The sequence below is a fragment of the Canis aureus genome, chromosome 10 (assembly GCF_053574225.1).
Source record: "Canis aureus isolate CA01 chromosome 10, VMU_Caureus_v.1.0, whole genome shotgun sequence".
In the NCBI taxonomy this organism is placed as follows: Eukaryota; Metazoa; Chordata; class Mammalia; order Carnivora; family Canidae; genus Canis; species Canis aureus.
This window is the reverse complement of record NC_135620.1, coordinates 18,644,603-18,663,565: the sequence shown is the minus strand read 5'-3', so window position 1 is coordinate 18,663,565 and position 18,963 is coordinate 18,644,603. Positions and strand designations below refer to the sequence as shown.

Sequence of the window (18,963 nt, the reverse complement as noted above, 5' to 3'; positions counted from 1 at the left end):
ATCTTAAAAAAAAAAAAAAAAGTATCTATGAAAAAAAAAAAAAAAACTTCTAGTATTTTGGCTCCATGTCCTGGATGGTTATAATGTTCAGCTAATAGTTATGGCTAAAATTAGTCATTATCTCATGATTCAGTATCTATTTAGGACTTGGCTATCTGATCTGGACATAATTTATATTTCAAATATTCTTATTGTCAATGTTAAATTATTTTGATCTACTTATTTTTGAATAGTTAAAGGAAATTACTGTTTACCTCAAAATGTAGCTGATGAGGGGGGAAACTGCCAGAAACTCTCAGCATATATTACAGAGTATAACTTGAGGCTATTTTGTTCCAGAAAAAGGTAGAGTCATATTTATAATGAGACTCTGAGTGAGATCCACTTGATTTATAGGCCATCATAATGTAATTTATAATCTGATAATCTGAAATTTTAGTAAGAACAGTGAGTTTTTGCTCTTTGAGATGAAGGTTTAAAATTGGGCAATTAAGTGGCTCTTGCCATTAATAAAAAAAAAGTAGGGATCCCTGGGTGGCGCAGCGGTTTGGCGCCTGCCTTTGGCCCAGGGCGCGATCCTGGAGACCCAGGATCGAATCCCACGTCGGGCTCCCGGTGCATGGACCCTGCTTCTCCCTCTGCCTGTGTCTCTGCCTCATTCTCTCGCTCTCTCTGTGACTATCATAAATAAATAAAAATTAAAAAAAAAAAAGTAAAGAAAAGAAAAAACCAAATATATAAACAAGTCAGCATTGCTAATATGTCACTGCCAAAGGGCTCCTTAAGCAAGCTACTGGTAATACTGCCTCTTTTTAAAATAGTGAATCTCAAATTTTATTGTGGAAGTTGGATATTTAAATGCTAATTTAATGATAAATGCTTATCATTGGTAACTAGATAAAAGAGGGAGAGAGAAAGTCAGAGAATAAGGTACGGTAAAACCTAAGAGAACCATCTAAAAACAGCATCTCTTGAACTATAAGTCACTAGAGAAATCAACATACAAAAAACTATTTTGACAAAGATTATAAACCTCTAATAGACATACAGGCATTTGCCACTTTATGTAACAAGTTTCCAGAAGGTACAAAGGAAAGAGAAATACTTCCAGTGGCAATTTACACTAAGATGTCAGTGATTGATTCTATTTGTAAGTTTATTTTACACAGACAGCTGTCTGCAATATAGCAATTGCAATCTAGCAATCTAGTAGAATCTATGCCCCACACTGCTGAAATGGTCAGGACCCACTGGAGTGAGCATATTAGGTAGAGGAGGAGGGTGGTGAGGATAATGGACCCTAACTCTCAACAATATCGTTTTTATAACAGAAATCCTTAATGGCAGAGGTCCTCAAAATATAGCTGCTAGATCACACCAGGAGCAGCAGCACCTTTAAAGTTTCAGAACTGCAAATCCCTCAAACTGACTCCAGACCTACTCAATCATTCCAAAGGTGGAACCCAGTGGTCTGTTTTAACAAGTTCACCAGATGATTCTAATGCACGCTGAAGTTTAGGAACTGCCGCTCTAAGGAAGTATTTTCCTTCATTTCCTATATAATATTCATTAAATACATAGTAAAGAAATATTATAGAAATGCTCCTATAAATTGTACTAAAGCAAATATTATTTACCCATTAGAAATAACATTATGACCAGAAGTAGAATTTTACTTGAAATAATAAGAATTTTGCATAGAAAAGTGAATAATCATGTAACCACTATCTAAAGAAAATAGACATATCAAAAACCCTATGTTTCCTTCTCATGTTCTCTTTGTATTTGTACATATTCCATTATTTAGGCATACATATATATACAATTTATATATATTTAAAATTTTATGGCATCTCCATATTGTCCTTATCATTTTAGCTTGCTACTTTTCCTTAATACTTTGTTTTTGAGGTTTATCCTTGTTGCTATGTAGAATTTCCTTTTATCACACAGAATTCCACTGCATGATTATACTATGATCTTTAAAACTTTAATGGATGGTTATTAAAGTTACTTCCCGTTCTTTGTCACTACTACAAGTAATGCTGCTCTGCAGTTTCATATAACTTTCTCTACACGTGTAAAAGTTTCTTTAAGGTACATACATAAGAATGGGATGTCCTAGAACACCCACACTTTCAAATTTGCAGGACACTGCCAGGTTGCTGGACCAAAGTGGTTGTCCCATTTAGGTTATTACAGCAGTGCAAAGATTTCCAAGCACTCTTACTGTTCTTTATACTTGAAAGTGGCAGACCAAACTCTGGTCAGTCTAATGAGTATGAAATAAATGTGTATTGTGGTTTTGATTTTTACTTTTGCCCTTTATGCTTCCTCTTCTTTTCCTATATTTTTGCTCCTTTCTTTCCTCTTACTGATTTCTTTACATACTCTGAGCTGTATTCTTTCGCTAGTAACATGTTGTCTCTTTCTGGTCTACGGTGTCTTTTGTTTTCGTGTTTTTTTCAGAAGCACAACATTCTAAATTTTAACTAAAGAATAATCTCTTCTTCTTAGTTCAACTTTCTTGGGTCTCATTTTAAAAAATCCTTCCCTGGCCAAAGTCATAAAAATTATTCTGTATTTTCTTTTTTATACTTTAAAAATTTGCCTTTCATGTTTGAGTCCTGAATCCATCTGGAAGTAGTTTTTGTGTAGTCTTTGTAAGGATCTATTATATATTTTTTTTCACACAGATAATTAATTGGCCCATACCATCCTCTTAATGCTACCTCTATCATATATTAAATTTCCTATATGAGTGGCTCTATTTCTCCTCTCTGTTTTATTCCATTAACCTAATTACCACTACTTCAATACCACTATGTCTTAATTATAGTAGTTTATGATAAGGGCTTCTATCTGCCCAAAAAAGCCTACTTCCACCCTTTACTATTTCTGAGGATCACCTAAGATATTCCTACCCTTGTGCTTGTCGAGTTTGAAAAACGTGAAACATGAAAACAGAATGGGCACAGATGATAGCACTCTGAGCCTCCCACTTCTGCTTCAACAAAGCAGGTCCACAATTAGCACAGTGACTGGGATTCTAGTTAAGCTTTCTTTTGAAGAAAGGAGTTCCTATAAAAATAAGATGTCAAACACTATCTCAACCCATTTATTTCTTCCCACAGCCTTTAGGGCTGATTGAGAAAATTTTGGAGAAGTTGAGTAACTTGCTCAGCAAAACTTCATAATGAGGAAGTAGCAGGGCTAGCATTTAAGTTCAAGACTAATTCCAAATCCCATGTGACTATTGTGTCATACACAAAACTGAAAGTGAAGTCTTAGTAAATAAATAGAAATACAGAAAGGAATTAGAATTTTTCAAGAATCAAATAAGGCCTGCCATTACTTACCACTTACAAAAAACCTCAGTGAGGTATAACAGAAAATGAAGGGGAAATATCTTAGTGAAATAGGTTAAGATAATTTCCAGATAGGTTCTCACCTGTTAGCCAACAGCACATCATTTTCTCTTTAGTTGCTTAAGCTCTCAAATTACATGTTAGTGGTAATAAATATATCTTAAAAGATATGTCATTTCTATTAATATGAAGAATGACACCTAGAATGGCTTACACAAAACTCAAATTTTGTTACATGAAAGATCTAACATATTTACCTGCATCAAATACTGTGCACCTTCTCTCAAATCATCTGCATGTACTGGAGCATAAAAAGCCTTCATCTTGTTTTTGATAAGCCACCGTTGATATTTGGCTTGATCAATAGACATCTCTTTCATGGCTTGTCTTCGAGGGCCCTTTTGGATAAAAATATGAATAATGCCTTTGACTAAAAGATAATGTACTCCCCATTTATGGAAATCACCCTGTTGTACGAGCTTCAACAAGGTGCTTCAACCTTGGGGACGAGAGAGAAGTATGACATTTCATTTTCAGGTCAATGAGTTCTTTCCAGTGTTAAAGATTACGACAAGATACGGTTGATGGAACCGTTAAGGCCCAGGGGGCAGCAGTAAAAAGAGCAAGAAATACACAATGAAGTATCCATAGGAAATTTTCAATATACCAAGTAAATGATATCAATTAGAAATTACTGAAAATGGAGATCACGTGGAGAAAGAGCGAGCCTTCTGTTTTTCTACAAAAGGTTCCCAGCTTATTTTTCATTTGTCCCCAATGTCTGAGTTATTAATTCTCAGGAGCCTGAAAAAACCACTTTAAATGCAAGTTTGCTGTAAAATATAAATGCATTTTTTTCTTCATACTTCTGCTAAATGGTAAAGAACAGAATTAAGGAAATGAGATTTTTTCAGCTTGCAATTCTATTTTGATCCTTGCAAGCAACACATGATATGTGTTATATGCAAATGTATAAAGCAAAAACCTAAAAGTAGGTTAAAAACTACACTTTAATTGTTCATGAAAAAGTAAAGGAAAACTACAATTTGTTTTTCCTGGTAGGAAAATTGTCTCACTTGTAATTTCTTGTGGTCAAAACTCCAACTTGAACTGATCAACTTGGAGACAAACTGAAAAACTCCACGGGTCCTAATGGGTGGCCTGAGGCCAGTGTCTCCATCTTCTCCACCAGACATGGCTTTGCCTTTGCTACTTCCAAGCAGAAGAGCAACTCTAGCAGGAGCTGAGACATAGGGCATCCAACACACACTTCTAACAAGATGAACAAAACAGTTTGGGACAAAAACTGATCTGACAAATACTCCCAATTTCTCAGGTAGAACAGGTGACCCATCATCTAGCAATTCTTTTCAATAGCCAGGATGGCTAAAAACAGAAAACTGCTTTTGTTTGAAAAATTTACCACTATTTTTTATAATGTTAGTACTCATGGTTAAAACATAAGTGAACAGGTAATTAGCAGTGTTTGAACTTGGAACTTCAGTATTCACTCTGCTCTTCTCATATATAGGGTACTAGATATTTACCATGATTTATCTACCTCCTCCAAACTCTTTTTTCTTCTTGTAGTAAAAGTTTCCAGTGTGCTCAGAACATTATGAAAAATATTAGTAAGAAAATACACATACTGTATTTCATTTAGACTCTTTAGTTATCAAGAAGCTTTTCTTGGACAAACCACTTTATAAGAGAAAAATAGTTTGGTAAAATCTCATATAAATAAGAAAAACAAAATTCTAAATTAAAAAATCTTTTCTAAAATGAGGTTTTGAGACAGTTTAGAGGCAAAAATAGTTTGAAGAAAATAACTAACTTCAAAAAAACCCCCAAACTCAACAGATTTATCTTGTCAAATTGTTTTAGACCAGAAAAGCACAAATTACAAATTATATACACAGAGCAAAAAAAATGTTTTAATATAAAAAACAATACAAAACACTTACCATATGTACATGACTACAGATCATCAAACCAACATTTTTTGTGAAATCATGAACAAGATGAAGTAAAGCTGGGCGTGAGTTTGGAGCACCTGTCATAACAAGACACTGTGGCCTAATTTAAGATTAAAAAATAAAACAAAATTAGAGAAATTTAGATTTTTGAAACATGGACATGTTTCTAAGTTGCTTCTCTTCAGAATATATTACTATACTAGAATCTCCTTTATGCAACTGTCCTCAACACAAAGGTCACGGCATTCTCAAAAGAAAAGGAATTTTAACCAGGGTTTCTCTGTACATGAGAAATTCGGAAACAAAAACTTGAGGCAGGTATCATGCCAATTGTCCTTCTAAAATTATAAGTAATATGATATATCAAGATTCTGGTAGGTATTACAGGAAGAAATGACCATGCTAGCTAAAATATATGTAACAACTTTTCATCTTCTAAAAGTAATAAAAATCCCAGGTCTTTCACGGAGCTCACAAAACTTCCTAAGAGCATGGTCTTCCCTTCATGTACAAAACAGATCACCTTCCTTGTTAGCTTGATTGCATCAGAGTGATTGTTACTTCATAATATCAGCCCTCTCTAATCTAGCCTAATTTTAATGACAATTGTCATATCAGTAAATCACCTACTGTTGATTTGAAGGTTTCTATTTGAAGTAAAAGTTTTAATTCTAATTATAGTGAAAATCAAAATTAAATTTAATGGCCCCTGTAGACACAAGACAGTGGCATGACTTCCACATATTCTTAACTCTTGGTTTTAGCTGACTAGAAATGGAAATCAATGTTGTTTTATGAAAAAATACTCGAGTATCCATTTTATAAGTTTAAATATTAGAAAAAATTCTTTAAAACAACATAATTATAACAAACTTTAACAAAAAGTAAATAAACGAAAATTTCTGACTTAAACACTTAAGTGTTTAAACTACCTAACTACCCTACTTAAACGTTAGGGTAGTTCCTAACCTCACAAAATAAGCATGAAAACTTGAATAAAGACTATAAAGAACAGAACAAAATAAAAACTAACCTATTCAGAATTTTGGAAAGCTATCTGAAAAACCAATCCTGTCTCGAAGAATGGCTTTGGGGGAATCAAACATGATACCATCCTCTGTGACCCAGACTGCCTGGTCTCCCCAGTCTGAGCTGTAGCAGGTTAATTAGCTTCCCACCTAGAAGTTACCAAAGTCCTAGTCTTTTTAGTAGCTTACAGTTGATCCTTTGAGTGACTTACAGTCCACTTCCTCTAAAAAGGAAGCCAGCTACCCTTTACACTTTGTTTCCCTTTCCTGTAAGCTATTCCCTTTCCTGCGGCGATGGCTTTCTAACACGAAAACAACTCCTAGGGCAGCCCGGGTGGCTCAGCAGTTTAGCGCCGCCTTCAGCCCAGGGCCTGATCCTGGAGACCCGAGATCGAGTCCCACATCGGGATCCCTGCATGGAGCCTGCTTCTCCCTCTGCCTGTGTCTCTCTCTTTCTCTCTCTTTCTCATGAACAAATAAATAAAATCTTAAAAAAACAAAAAAAAGCAACTCCTAAGAAATGGCAAACTGACAAGATACAAGGAACGTGGGACCTGAATGACCAAGTGCAGCAATCTGCCACAAACCATCCGTCTCTTGACTATCTTGACTATCATGTAACAGTGATGTCTGTCTTGTAGAGCCACTGTATATTTCAGCTTTTTTAATGGTAGTTTAACCAATGCTCTAACATAACCCAGCACTATAGTTAAATAACTAGTTGTATCATGTCAAAAAAGTATAATATAAAATATATTAGAGATGACAATGAGTGTAACAATGACAGAGTGTAAACATCTGCCTTCATTTAAACTCCTTCCTCAAAAAACTCCATTGTTTAATAGGATTTTTAAGGTATAAAACAGACAAAAATATGAACAGGAGAAAACACAGTAGGTATGGAAATACTGAAAGCTAAAAAGCAGATAGAAGAACAAGAAAGGATGTGACAAATCAGGAAGAGGCCAAATCCTAAAGCCTGTAAAAAAAGTTGTGAAGCTACCTGAGTTTGGACCTAAAAAAAAATCACCAAGATGCATACATTAGACATCATAGGAGCCTCTGGAAGTGGCAGGGACAATGTACTAAAGAAGTCAAAGTAAGAAACACTGGTTTAAACTCTGCCAAATCATTTCCATAACTATGGTGAACAAGTATCTCTGTCCTTCCCCAATTCTGCTAAAGAGGGCTTATTTGCTAAAGAGAGCCTCAAAACCACAATGAGATGTATCACATTATAATATTCAGAATGGCTAGTACCACAAAGACAAAAAAAAATGCCAGTGAGGATGTGGAGAAAAGGGAACCCTCATGCACCAGTGTCTGGGATGTAAAGTGGTGCAGCCACTAACGAGAGAAGTACCATAGGATCCCAGTAATTCCACTGTTGGGTATTTACTTGAAGAAAATGAAAACGCTAACTGGGAAAGATATGTGCACCCATATGTTTATTGCAGTGTTGTTTAGAAGAGCCAAGATATACTCAAGTGTCCAGTGATAGATAAATGAATGAAGAATATGTGGTACATTTAGCCACACACACACACACACAAAAGAAATCTTGCCATTTACAACATGAATGAACCTAGAGGGCATTATACTAAGGAAGACATGCCAAACAAAGACAAATACCATATGATTTCACTTACATGGGGAGTCTAAAAAACAAAAGAGAAAACGAACACCAACAAAGGGAGAATAAAACTCACAAATATCGAGAACAGACTAGTACAACAACAAAGACAGAAACAGACTCATAAATACAAACTGATGGTCACCAAAGGGAAGGGTATTGGGGAGATGTGCAAAATGAGCAAAAAGGATTAAGAGGTACAAACTTCCAGTAATAAATCTTTGGGATAAAAAGTACAGTACTGGGTAGAGATACTACTGTAATACACTTATCTTGGTGAGCATTTTGTCATGTAAATAATTGTTAAATCACTATGTAGTATACCTTAAACTAATTTAGATTTTTAAAAATGTTTTAATTTATTAAATATTTAAAGTAAGCTCTACAGCCAACACGGGGCTTCAACTCATGACCCTGAGATCATGCTCTACCCACTGAGCCAGGCATGTGACTATAAAACTAATTTAGTATTATATGTCAATTATACTTCAATTAAAAACATTTTTTTTAATTAAAAAAAAAAAAAAAGGCCTTTGGTTTGTGAGACACCAGCAACACCTAAGGATAGAAGTAGCTACTTTAATCAGGGGAAGAATGAAGAAAACATTTACACACTGAATCCTGAGACGCCTGACCTTGTTTCCCACGTGCCTCCTAGAACTCTGAGAGCCAGGACTTTTATCAACAAGCAGAATATTAACGTATTCTTTTCTGGGCAATCTAATTACATCAAAAAAAAGAAGTCTTCAAGATGACTTTAATTTCTCAAAGAACCAGTAAAACCACATGAATCTACATTAAGGGCTTCACTGACAAGCCCCACCTCCCAATGCAGTTTCCCTGTCCACGGACCGTGATTACTTCAGACAAGGCTAAATTTAAGAATCCAAATGAAAGAAACAGGAAACGGACGCTTGAAAGAAAAAGAAACTATGAAGTGAATAAAACAACATCTTTTGCTAAGTTTGGTGAAGAGTGAGATGGTGATATACATGAAGTTAATTTAAAAAAAAGAAAAAAAGAAAAAAATTGGCTCCAGAGAAAACAAGAAAGCTGTACAGGAAAGAAAAAGCAATCATAATTTACTACACAGCTCAGCTCTGAATCATTTTAAAAAGTCCTAAAAATACAAATACCAAATGCAACCTAATCAAAATAATGACATAAAAGTATACTGTGAGGATGGAATAAAGGGAAGGGTGCATGTGTATGTCACATGGGGATGAAGGACATCAACAGACAAGGCCTAAAACGAAAAATCGAAAATATAGCAAAATCAACTATGATGTTTGGGAATATTAAGTAACTAAATGAATCAGCTAAGAGTTGAAAATGGTTGCCTGTGGTATCACAAACAGGGACAGAAGGTGGGCAACTAGAGGTTTGACAAACCCAAGTTTTTCCTCTCTCAACTATGTTTATGTGTAATTCTCACAGAATTAAAAAGCCATTTTGGAATAAAATATATCTTTTTAAAGTTCCCATTACTATAACAAAGCAAAGCAAAAGGCTTTTATTGATGGCAAATTAACTCTGACTCTTGGTCATACTCTCAGTTCTGGGACACAACTTTTTACACAAAGGACTGATTTCTATTTTCTGCCATACTTGGCATCAACTATTCAAAATGTGCTGAAATTAAAGCTTTTCACCCAAAACTCTCATTCCTTTTTGTTTTCCCAATTTCTTTCTACCCCAAAGCTGAAGATCTGTGGTCTTTGGGAATTTTTCATTCTAGAAAAAAAGGGAGCTGAGGGGGAGGTGCGGGATCCAAAAAAGTAACAGAAGAATACATAAAGAATTTCTTACTGGGAGAAAATTGGTATAGCAACTCTTCTCTGTCACTTATTCACTCCTTAGGATTTTTTAAAACAACATCTCTCCTTTTGGTTTACTGACAGACATGGGATATATTTCTTTATTATGCAGAAGCCAATGAGAGGTGATTACTTATGACTACAGAAAGTCACCTGCTTAGAGCCATGATTAACTGAACAGTATGAGGAAGACTGCTTAATGATCAATTTAAAAAAAAATGACAAGCCTACATTAAGCTAAGTATAAATAATAATCTAAAATTTCTAAGAACATATATAGGAAAATAATAACATTTCTTCATGATTGTATCATTCCTCCATGATACAAGGATATATCAATAGTGCCTTAATAACTGAATTTCATCAACTATGTTGATGTTAAATGTTAATTTAAGGAATATGTTAAATTAAGGAATAGTTTTTAAATGGATTAATAAACTAATATAAAATATAAAGCCATTTACTGAGGAAAAAAGTATAAGTACTCTTTTAAGACACCGACTCTTTACCACTAAAACTGGTTTCTAGTCAGTCACTAGTGGGGAAAAAAAGCAACTCACATGAAAATATTTAGTGCCTTTTAAAATTATAAAATAAGGTATGTCAAAACTCCTTAAGCAGTTAACTCTTAGTAGTTATATAGTACTAAGAGAATTTTGATGGCCACAAGGGGAAGAAACTGTTCATTTTATGAGAGCTGACATTTAAAAGCCTTCAAATGAGAGACTAACACTTTCACTTTCATAACATTTTTCTAAGTTAGATCATTCACCTCTTTGTCAATTTCTGATAACTAACAAATCTCATCCCTGTTTTTGAATAAATGGCCCAAAGTCCAACCAAAACAAACAAACAAAAGCAATATTCTATGCTTTCAGGAAACTTCTCATGAAATAACACCATATGAAAATGTTACTGAATGGTAAGTAAAGAACTGACGGCCACCTAGGAAAAATGTTCCTATATTACCTTACTGCTTACCTAAAGTTTTTCACATGGTCTTCCACTCCTGAAAGACGAATCGAATGCTGCAGTGCATTTAGATAAGTCAAAGCTTGTGTAGAGGATCCCCAGTTAACATCTGTGAGAAGAGAGTATTTATGCAGCAAGACATCAAAAATTTTGCTGTACTTTTGATTTGTTGATTAGCCAATAATCAATTTGATATACAGAGAAGTAAACAGTGCTTTCATATTTTAAAAAATCAATTCTAAAATAAACCAATGTACTCAGAACTTTCAATAGTTCAAGTCCATAGCACGACGCTATGATAATGCTAATTTGAAATGTAATTGCTTTTAAAATAAAATTTTGAAAAAACTAAGATGATAGGGCTGCAGACCTGACATGCATGCAACTTAAAAGTATTTCACAAATAATTTTAAAATTATTGTTTATATAGCCAGTGGCCTAATGGAAAAGAGGCAAATTCCTGACTGAAAGATTTCAAAAATCTGAAAGAAAACTCTGAAAGTACCATTTATAGCACTTAACTGTTTAAGTTATCTGGACAGGCAAATTTCAATCTGTATTGAATAAACAGCCTGGACATCAAATATGATTTTTAGACATTTGTTATTTTAGAGAAATAATTGTTTCTAAGATGGTTAAAACATTACCCTCTTTGTCCATTTAATTTCTAAGGCCAGCACTCTTATCCAAAACCTCATTATGTCATATCTGGATTACAAAATGCTTCCTCAGTTTCAGATGACTACACTGCAACCACTCTAGTAATTTCTTTCTGAACTATTCTCTTGGGGCCCAACTTGTCAAATCTTTCTCACTGGTTCTTCCCTCAGAGTTAGAGGTCACAATACTACAATGGACCCAATCCCAAAATAACCCAGTATCATGGTCTTATGTGGAGATACTCCCAACAGTTACTAGTGTGACACCTTCTGGGTAGTCTATTTTCCAGTTAAAATACCTTTGTCAAATCTTTCCTGCTATATAGTGAGCTAGTAAGATGTTGTCTTTCTAATATACTGTAAATTCCATAGTACTTACTATACAGCAGGTTCTAATACTACAGTAGTAATACATAGGCTTGTTTATAAGGCTAACTGCTACTACAGAAGCTATTCAACTAAGTCTAATCCTTTCAAAGAAAAATTTAAAATATATTGTGGGCCAGCAACATGTTAATAATACAAATTTGTCATTTTTCTCTAAGTAGGATTAGTTTAATTTATGGATAAGTAGGAATTCCAGAGAATAAAGCCCTGTGATAATTATTTCACTAAAACTACATGCATTTGGAAATGAAGTATTTTAGGTTTTACAAAGCATCTTTCAAGTACACAAAAAATGATGCTTAGATATGAAAAGTAACAAGGAACTTCTAGATGTTTTCTAGCTTGAAATTATAAATGTAAAAAACTACTGACCTGGTTTTTTGTAGGTAACATAAATATACAGCCCAAGGACTATCACATATGTTAGCAATGCAGCCCACCAGTTAATAACGAACATCACTATGCAACAAAGAATTGCTCCAAGAAGTGATATCCACATGTTGTAGTATTTGAATGCAGGACGCCACCCTAACAATCACAAATAAAAGAGATACATCAAGTCACTCATATAGCTTGTCTGCTTTAGAGAATAGTACATATGTATGCACAAGATAACTTTCTTTATGGTTGCCTTAAACATTAAGTATAAGGCTAATGTATAATAGTAAAGTCACAGAGCATTACTGAGCATAATTTAGTTTCACCATTTTTGAAGGCCATGAATAGAGCCCATCTATTTACTTCTATTTTATTCTTTGTTCCTAGTTTCTGTATTCAATAAACTCTTCAGTGCAGCGTTGGTGGTATAGTGGTGAGCATAGCTGCCTTTCAATAAACTCTTCATCAAAAAAAGCTTAAGTCAACCTATCTTTATGAATGGCGAAAACTACAAAAGATTGAAAGAAGGTTTCAAATCCAGTCCTTCATAGTGTAGTTTTATGTTCTGGATCTTAGCATGAGACATATCTATATTCTAATGAATATACAAAAAATTTCAAACAAAATGTTCTTGAAAATTGTTAAAAGTTCAACTACTTACTAGAAAAATTTACAGTTGAGTATAGAAACTTTATTAAGCTCACTCAAAACAATGCTGAAGACCATGTTTTAAAATGTTAATTCCATAGCCAAAAAAACATTTTTATTTATTTTGTTAAAAGATTTTTATTTATTTATTCATAAGAGACCCAGAGAGAGAGGGAGACACATAGGCAGAGGGAGAAGCAGGCTCCCCATATGGAATCTGATGTGGGACTCGATCCCAGGACCCCAGGATCACAACCTGAGCCAAAGGCAGATGCTCAACCACTAAGCCACCCAGGTGCCTCCCTCCCAAAAAATATTTTTAAATTATAATTTAATATATTTTATATTTCTAAATTTAATTTCACACAAAGTTATGAGAAAGAATCCAGAGAAATTCTGGGGACCTTCTACCTAATTTCCCTCAATGATAACATCTTGCAAAATGATACTACAATATCAAAAACAGGATACTGATATTAATACAGCCAAGATAAAGAAGAGTCCAATACAATCATCTCTTGTGCTGCCCTTTTATAGCCACATATACACTTCTAAAATTTATTCTTAAAGTTCTGAGACACTTTTAGGTCCTTAGAAGGAAAAGTACTTTTTGTTCCTTCAATTCTTTCCCTGATGTCCAACTGCTATTTTGGCTGGTTTATAATAAAAAGCCCTCAATAAAGGAACATGGGGTACTTTTTCAGTTGTTAGAGACCCTTTATAATAGAACTCTACAGAACTTACTGTATTGAAAATTTTCTTCTGGGCAGGTTAGCTATACCACAATAATGTTCTCAGAACTTAAACAGAAAGCAGCTAAATAAACAATAAAAACAGGGAAAGAAGAGCACAATAATTCTTCCACAGTGTTAGTCAGAATTTGAGATCAATGCTATCTTAAATGCTCAAAGACAAGAAATAGTACATTACTGGGAAACTTCCTGATAAAGAGATCTTTGAAGACTCACTTAATTTGACTCAACTGAAAAGGCTGACTGAGTATTAATGGGCTAACCACTCATAATACCATCTTTTAAAATGTGTTAGAGGGAGGGAGGGGCAAGATGGCGGAAGAGCAGGGTCCCCAAATCACCTGTCCCCACCAAATTACCTAGATAACCTTCAAATCATCCTGAAAATCTACGAATTCGGCTTGAGATTTAAAGAGAGAACAGCTGGAATGCTCCAGTGAGAAGAGTTCGCGCTTCTATCAAGGTAGGAAGACGGGGGAAAAAAGAAATAAAGAAATAAAAGGCATCCAAGGGGGAGGGGCCCCGCGAGGAGCTGGGCTGAGGGTCCCCAAGACAGGAGAGCCCCATCCCAGAGAGGCACGAGCTTCACCAATCTTCCCGGGCGGAAAGGCACTGGCAGGGAGTTAGGGCAGGACCCCAGGAGGGCGGGGGTGCCCTCAGGCTCCCTGGGACACTAACAGAGCAACTGCGCCCCCGGAGAGTGCGCCGAGCTCCCTAAGGGCTGCAGCGCGCCCTGTTGGACCCGGGAGCAGCTCGGAGGGGCTCGGGCGGCGGCTCCGCGGAGGGGGCTGCCCGGCTGGGAGCGTGAATCCAACAGCGCGACCGGGAGCACAGGGCGCCGGGGACACAGCCCAGGATCCGGCCTCCCCCTGGGACAGGCAGAGGCCGGGAGGGCCCAGGACAGCAAGAACGCTCCTGCCCCGACCCGGAGCCTCCAGGCCCTGCAGACGGAGAGCTCTGGAGTTACTGCGGGAGCTGAATCCAGGGCTCCGGAGCTGGTCGCCGCCACTGGGGTTGTTCCTCCTGGGGCCTCACGGGGTAAACAAACCCCACTGAGCCCTGCACCAGGCAGGGGGCAGAGCAGCTCCCCCAAGTGCTAACACCTGAAAATCAGCACAACAGGCCCCTCCCCCAGAAGACCAGCTAGACGGACAAGTTCCAGGGGAAGTCAAGGGACTTAAAGTATACAGAATCAGAAGATACTCCCCGTGTTTTTTTTTCTTTTTGATTTCTGATTGCTTCCCCCACCCTTTTTTTTCACCTTTCTTTTTCTTTCTCTTTTTCTTCTCTTTTTTCCTTTTTTTCTTCCTTTTTTCTTTCTTCTTTTTCTCTTTTCTTTCCTTCTCTCTTTCTCCTTTTCCCAATACAACTTGTTTTTGGCCACTCTGCACTGAGAAAAATGACTAGAAGGAAAACCTCACCTCAAAAGAAAGAATCAGAAACAGTCCTCTCTCCCACAGAGTTACAAAATCTGGATTACAATTCAATGTCAGAAAACCAATTCAGAAGCACTATTATACAGCTACTGGTGGCTCTAGAAAAAAGCATAAAGGACTCAAGAGACTTCATGACTGCAGAATTTAGAGCTAATCAGGCAGAAATTAAAAATCAATTGAATGAGATGCAATCTAAACTAGAAGTCCTAACGACGAGGGTTAACGAGGTGGAAGAACAAGTGAGTGACATAGAAGACAAGTTGTTGGCAAAGAGGGAAACTGAGGAAAAAAGAGACAAACAATTAAAAGACCATGAGGATAGATTAAGGGAAATAAACGACAGCCTGAGGAAGAAAAACCTATGTTTAATTGGGGTTCCCGAGGGCGCCGAAAGGGACAGAGGGCCAGAATATGTAATTGAACAAATCATAGCTGAAAACTTTCCTAATCTGGAAGGGAAACAGGCATTCAGATCCAGGAAATAGAGAGATCCCCCCCTAAAATCAATAAAAACCGTTCAACACCTCGACATCTAATAGTGAAGCTTGCAAATTCCAAAGATAAAGAGAAGATCCTTAAAGCAGCAAGAGACAAGAAATCCCTGACTTTTTTGGGGAGGAGTATTAGGGTAACAGCAGACCTCTCCACAGAGACCTGGCAGGCCAGAAAGGGCTGGCAGGATATATTCAGGGTCCTAAATGAGAAGAACATGCAACCAAGAATACTTTATCCAGCAAGGCTCTCATTCAAAATGGAAGGAGAGATAAAGAGCTTCGAAGAAAGGCAGGAACTGAAAGAATATGTGACCTCCAAACCAGCTCTGCAAGAAATTTTAAGGGGGACTCTTAAAATTCCCCTTTAAGAAGAAGTTCAGTGGAACAACCCACAAAAACAAGGACTGAAGAGATATCATGATGACACTAAACTCATATCCTTTCTATAGTAATTCTGAACATGAACGGGCTTAATGACCCCATCAAAAGGGGCAGGGTTTCAGATTGGATAAAAAAGCAGGACCCATCTATTTGCTGTCTACAAGAGACTCATTTACCATTCAAATGGTCCTCAAAAGATGGCAGGGGTAGCCATCCTTATATCAGATAAACTAAAATTTACCCCGAAGACTGTAGTGAGAGATGAAGAGGGACACTATCTCATACTTAAAGGATCTATTCAACAAGAGGACTTAACAATCCTCAATATATATGCCCCGAATGTGGGAGCTGCCAAATATTTAAACCAATTAATAGCCAAAGTGAAGAAATACTTAGATAATAATACACTTATACTTGGTGACTTCAATCTAGCTCTTTCTACCCTCAATAGGTCTTCTAAGCACAACATCTCCAAAGAAACGAGAGCTTTAAATGATACACTGCACCAGATGGATTTCACAGATATCTACAGAACTTTACATCCAAACTCAACTGAATACACATTCTTCTCAAGTGCACATGGAACTTTCTCCAGAATAGACCACATACTGGGTCACAAATTAGGTCTGAACCGATACCAAAAGATTGGGATCATCCCCTGCATATTCTCAGACCATAATGCCTTGAAATTAGAACTAAATCACAACAAGAAGTTTGGAAGGACCTCAAACACGTGGAGGTTAAGGACCATCCTGCTAAAAGATGAAAGGGTCAACCAGGAAATTAAGGAAGAATTAAAAAGATTCATGGAAACTAATGAGAATGAAGACACAAACGTTCAAAATCTTTGGGATGCAGCAAAAGCAGTCCTAAGGGGGAAATACATCGCAATACAAGCATCCATTCAAAAACTGGAAAGAACTCAAATATAAAAGCTAACCTTACACATAAAGGAGCTAGAGAAAAAACAGCAAATAAATCCTACACCCAGCAGAAGAAGAGAGTTAATAAAGATTCGAGCAGAACTCAACGAAATCGAGACCAGAAGAACTGTGGAACAGATCAACAGAACCAGGAGTTGGTTCTTTGAAAGAATTAATAAGATAGATAAAGCATTAGCCAGCCTTATTAAAAAGGAGAGAGAGAAGACTCAAATTAATAAAATCATGAATGAGAAAGGAGAGATCACTACCAACACCAAGGAAATACAAACGATTTTAAAAACACATTATGAACAGCTATACGCCAATAAATTACGCAATCTAGAAAAAATGGACGCATTCCTGGAAAGCCACAAACTACCAAAACTGGAACAGGAAGAAACAGAAAACCTGAACAGGCCAATAACAGGGAGAAAATTGAAGCAGTCATCAAAAACCTCCCAAGACACAAAAGTCCAGGGCCAGATGGCTTCCCAGGGGAATTCTATGAAACGTTTAAAGAAGAAACCATACCTATTCTACTAAAGCTGTTTGGAAAGATAGAAAGAGATGGAGAACTTCCAAATATGTTCTATGAGGCCAGCATCACCTTAATTCCAAAACCAGACAAAGACCCCACCAAAAAGGAGAATTACAGACCAATATCCCTGATGAACATGGATGCAAAAATTCTCAACAAAATACTAGCCAATAGGATCCAACAATACATTAAGAAAATTATTCACCATGACCAAGTAGGATTTATCCCCGGGGCACAAGGCTGGTTCAACACTCATAAAACAATCAATGTGATTCATCATATCAGCAAGAGAAAAACCAAGAACCATATGATCCTCTCATTAGATGCAGAGAAAGCATTTGACAAAATACAGCATCCATTCCCGATCAAAACTCTTCAGAGTGTAGGGATAGAGGGAACATTCCTCAACATCTTAAAAGCCATCTACAAAAAGCCCACAGCAAATATCATTCTCAATGGGGAAGCACTGGGAGCCCTTCCCCTAAGATCAGGAACAAGACAGGGATGTCCACTCCACCACTGCTATTCAACATAGTACTGGAAGTCCTAGCCTCAGCAATCAGACAACAAAAAGACATTAAAGGCATTCAAATTGGCAAAGAAGAAGTCAAACTCTCCCTCTTCGCCGATGACATGGTACTCTACATAGAAAACCCAAAAGCCTCCACCCCAAGATTGCTAGAACTCATACAGCAATTTGGTAGCGTGGCAGGATACAAAATCAATGCCCAGAAATCAGTGGCATTTCTATACACTAACAATGAGACTGAAGAAAGAGAAATTAAGGAGTCAATCCCATTTACAATTGCACCCAAAAGCATAAGATACCTAGGAATAAACCTAACCAAAGAGGTAAAGGATCTATACCCTCAAAACTATAGAACACTTCTGAAAGAAATTGAGGAAGACACAAAGAGATGGAAAAATATTCCATGCTCATGGATTGGCAGAATTAATATTGTGAAAATGTCAATGTTATCCAGGGCAATTTACACGTTTAATGCAATCCCTATCAAAATACCATGGACTTTCTTCAGAGAGTTAGAACAAATTATTTTAAGATTTGTGTGGAATCAGAAAAGACCCCGAATAGCCAGGGGAATTTTAAAAAAGAAAACCGTAGCTGGGGGCATCACAATGCCAGATTTCAGGTTGTACTACAAAGCTGTGGTCATCAAGACAGTGTGGTACTGGCACAAAAACAGACACATAAATCAATGGAACAGAATACAGAACCCAGAAGTGGACCGTCAACTTTATGGTCAACTAGTATTCGATAAAGGAGGAAAGACTATCCATTGGAAGAAAGACAGTCTCTTCAATAAATGGTGCTGGGAAAATTGGACATCCACATGCAGAAGAATGAAACTAGACCACTCTCTTTCACCATACACAAAGATAAGCTCAAAATGGATGAAAGATCTTAATGTGAGACAAGATTCCATCAAAATCCTAGAGGAGAACACAGGCAACACCCTTTTTGAACTCAGCCACAGTAACTTCTTGCAAGATACATCCACGAAGGCAAAAGAAACAAAAGCAAAAATGAACTATTGGGACTTCATCAAGATAA

The 18,963-nt window shown here is 36.6% G+C and overlaps 1 protein-coding gene and 1 long non-coding RNA gene across 3 annotated transcripts in view; one reads left to right on the top strand and one right to left on the bottom strand.

Moving 5' to 3' along the window:
• The window catches only part of SLC12A2 (solute carrier family 12 member 2), a 112,654-nt gene that overhangs the window by 25,135 nt on the left and 68,556 nt on the right, over window positions 1-18,963 (bottom strand). For both annotated transcript variants that reach the window (XM_077911526.1, XM_077911527.1), the window contains exons 14-17: window positions 12,213-12,368; window positions 10,804-10,903; window positions 5,333-5,444; window positions 3,626-3,766 (exon numbers count right to left, since the gene is read on the bottom strand). In XM_077911526.1, the coding sequence (XP_077767652.1) occupies window positions 3,626-3,766; window positions 5,333-5,444; window positions 10,804-10,903; window positions 12,213-12,368 (509 nt within the window). The remainder of the gene's footprint in view (window positions 1-3,625; window positions 3,767-5,332; window positions 5,445-10,803; window positions 10,904-12,212; window positions 12,369-18,963) is intronic.
• The window catches only part of LOC144322042 (uncharacterized), a 102,425-nt gene that overhangs the window by 33,259 nt on the left and 50,203 nt on the right, over window positions 1-18,963 (top strand). The window lies entirely within an intron of this gene.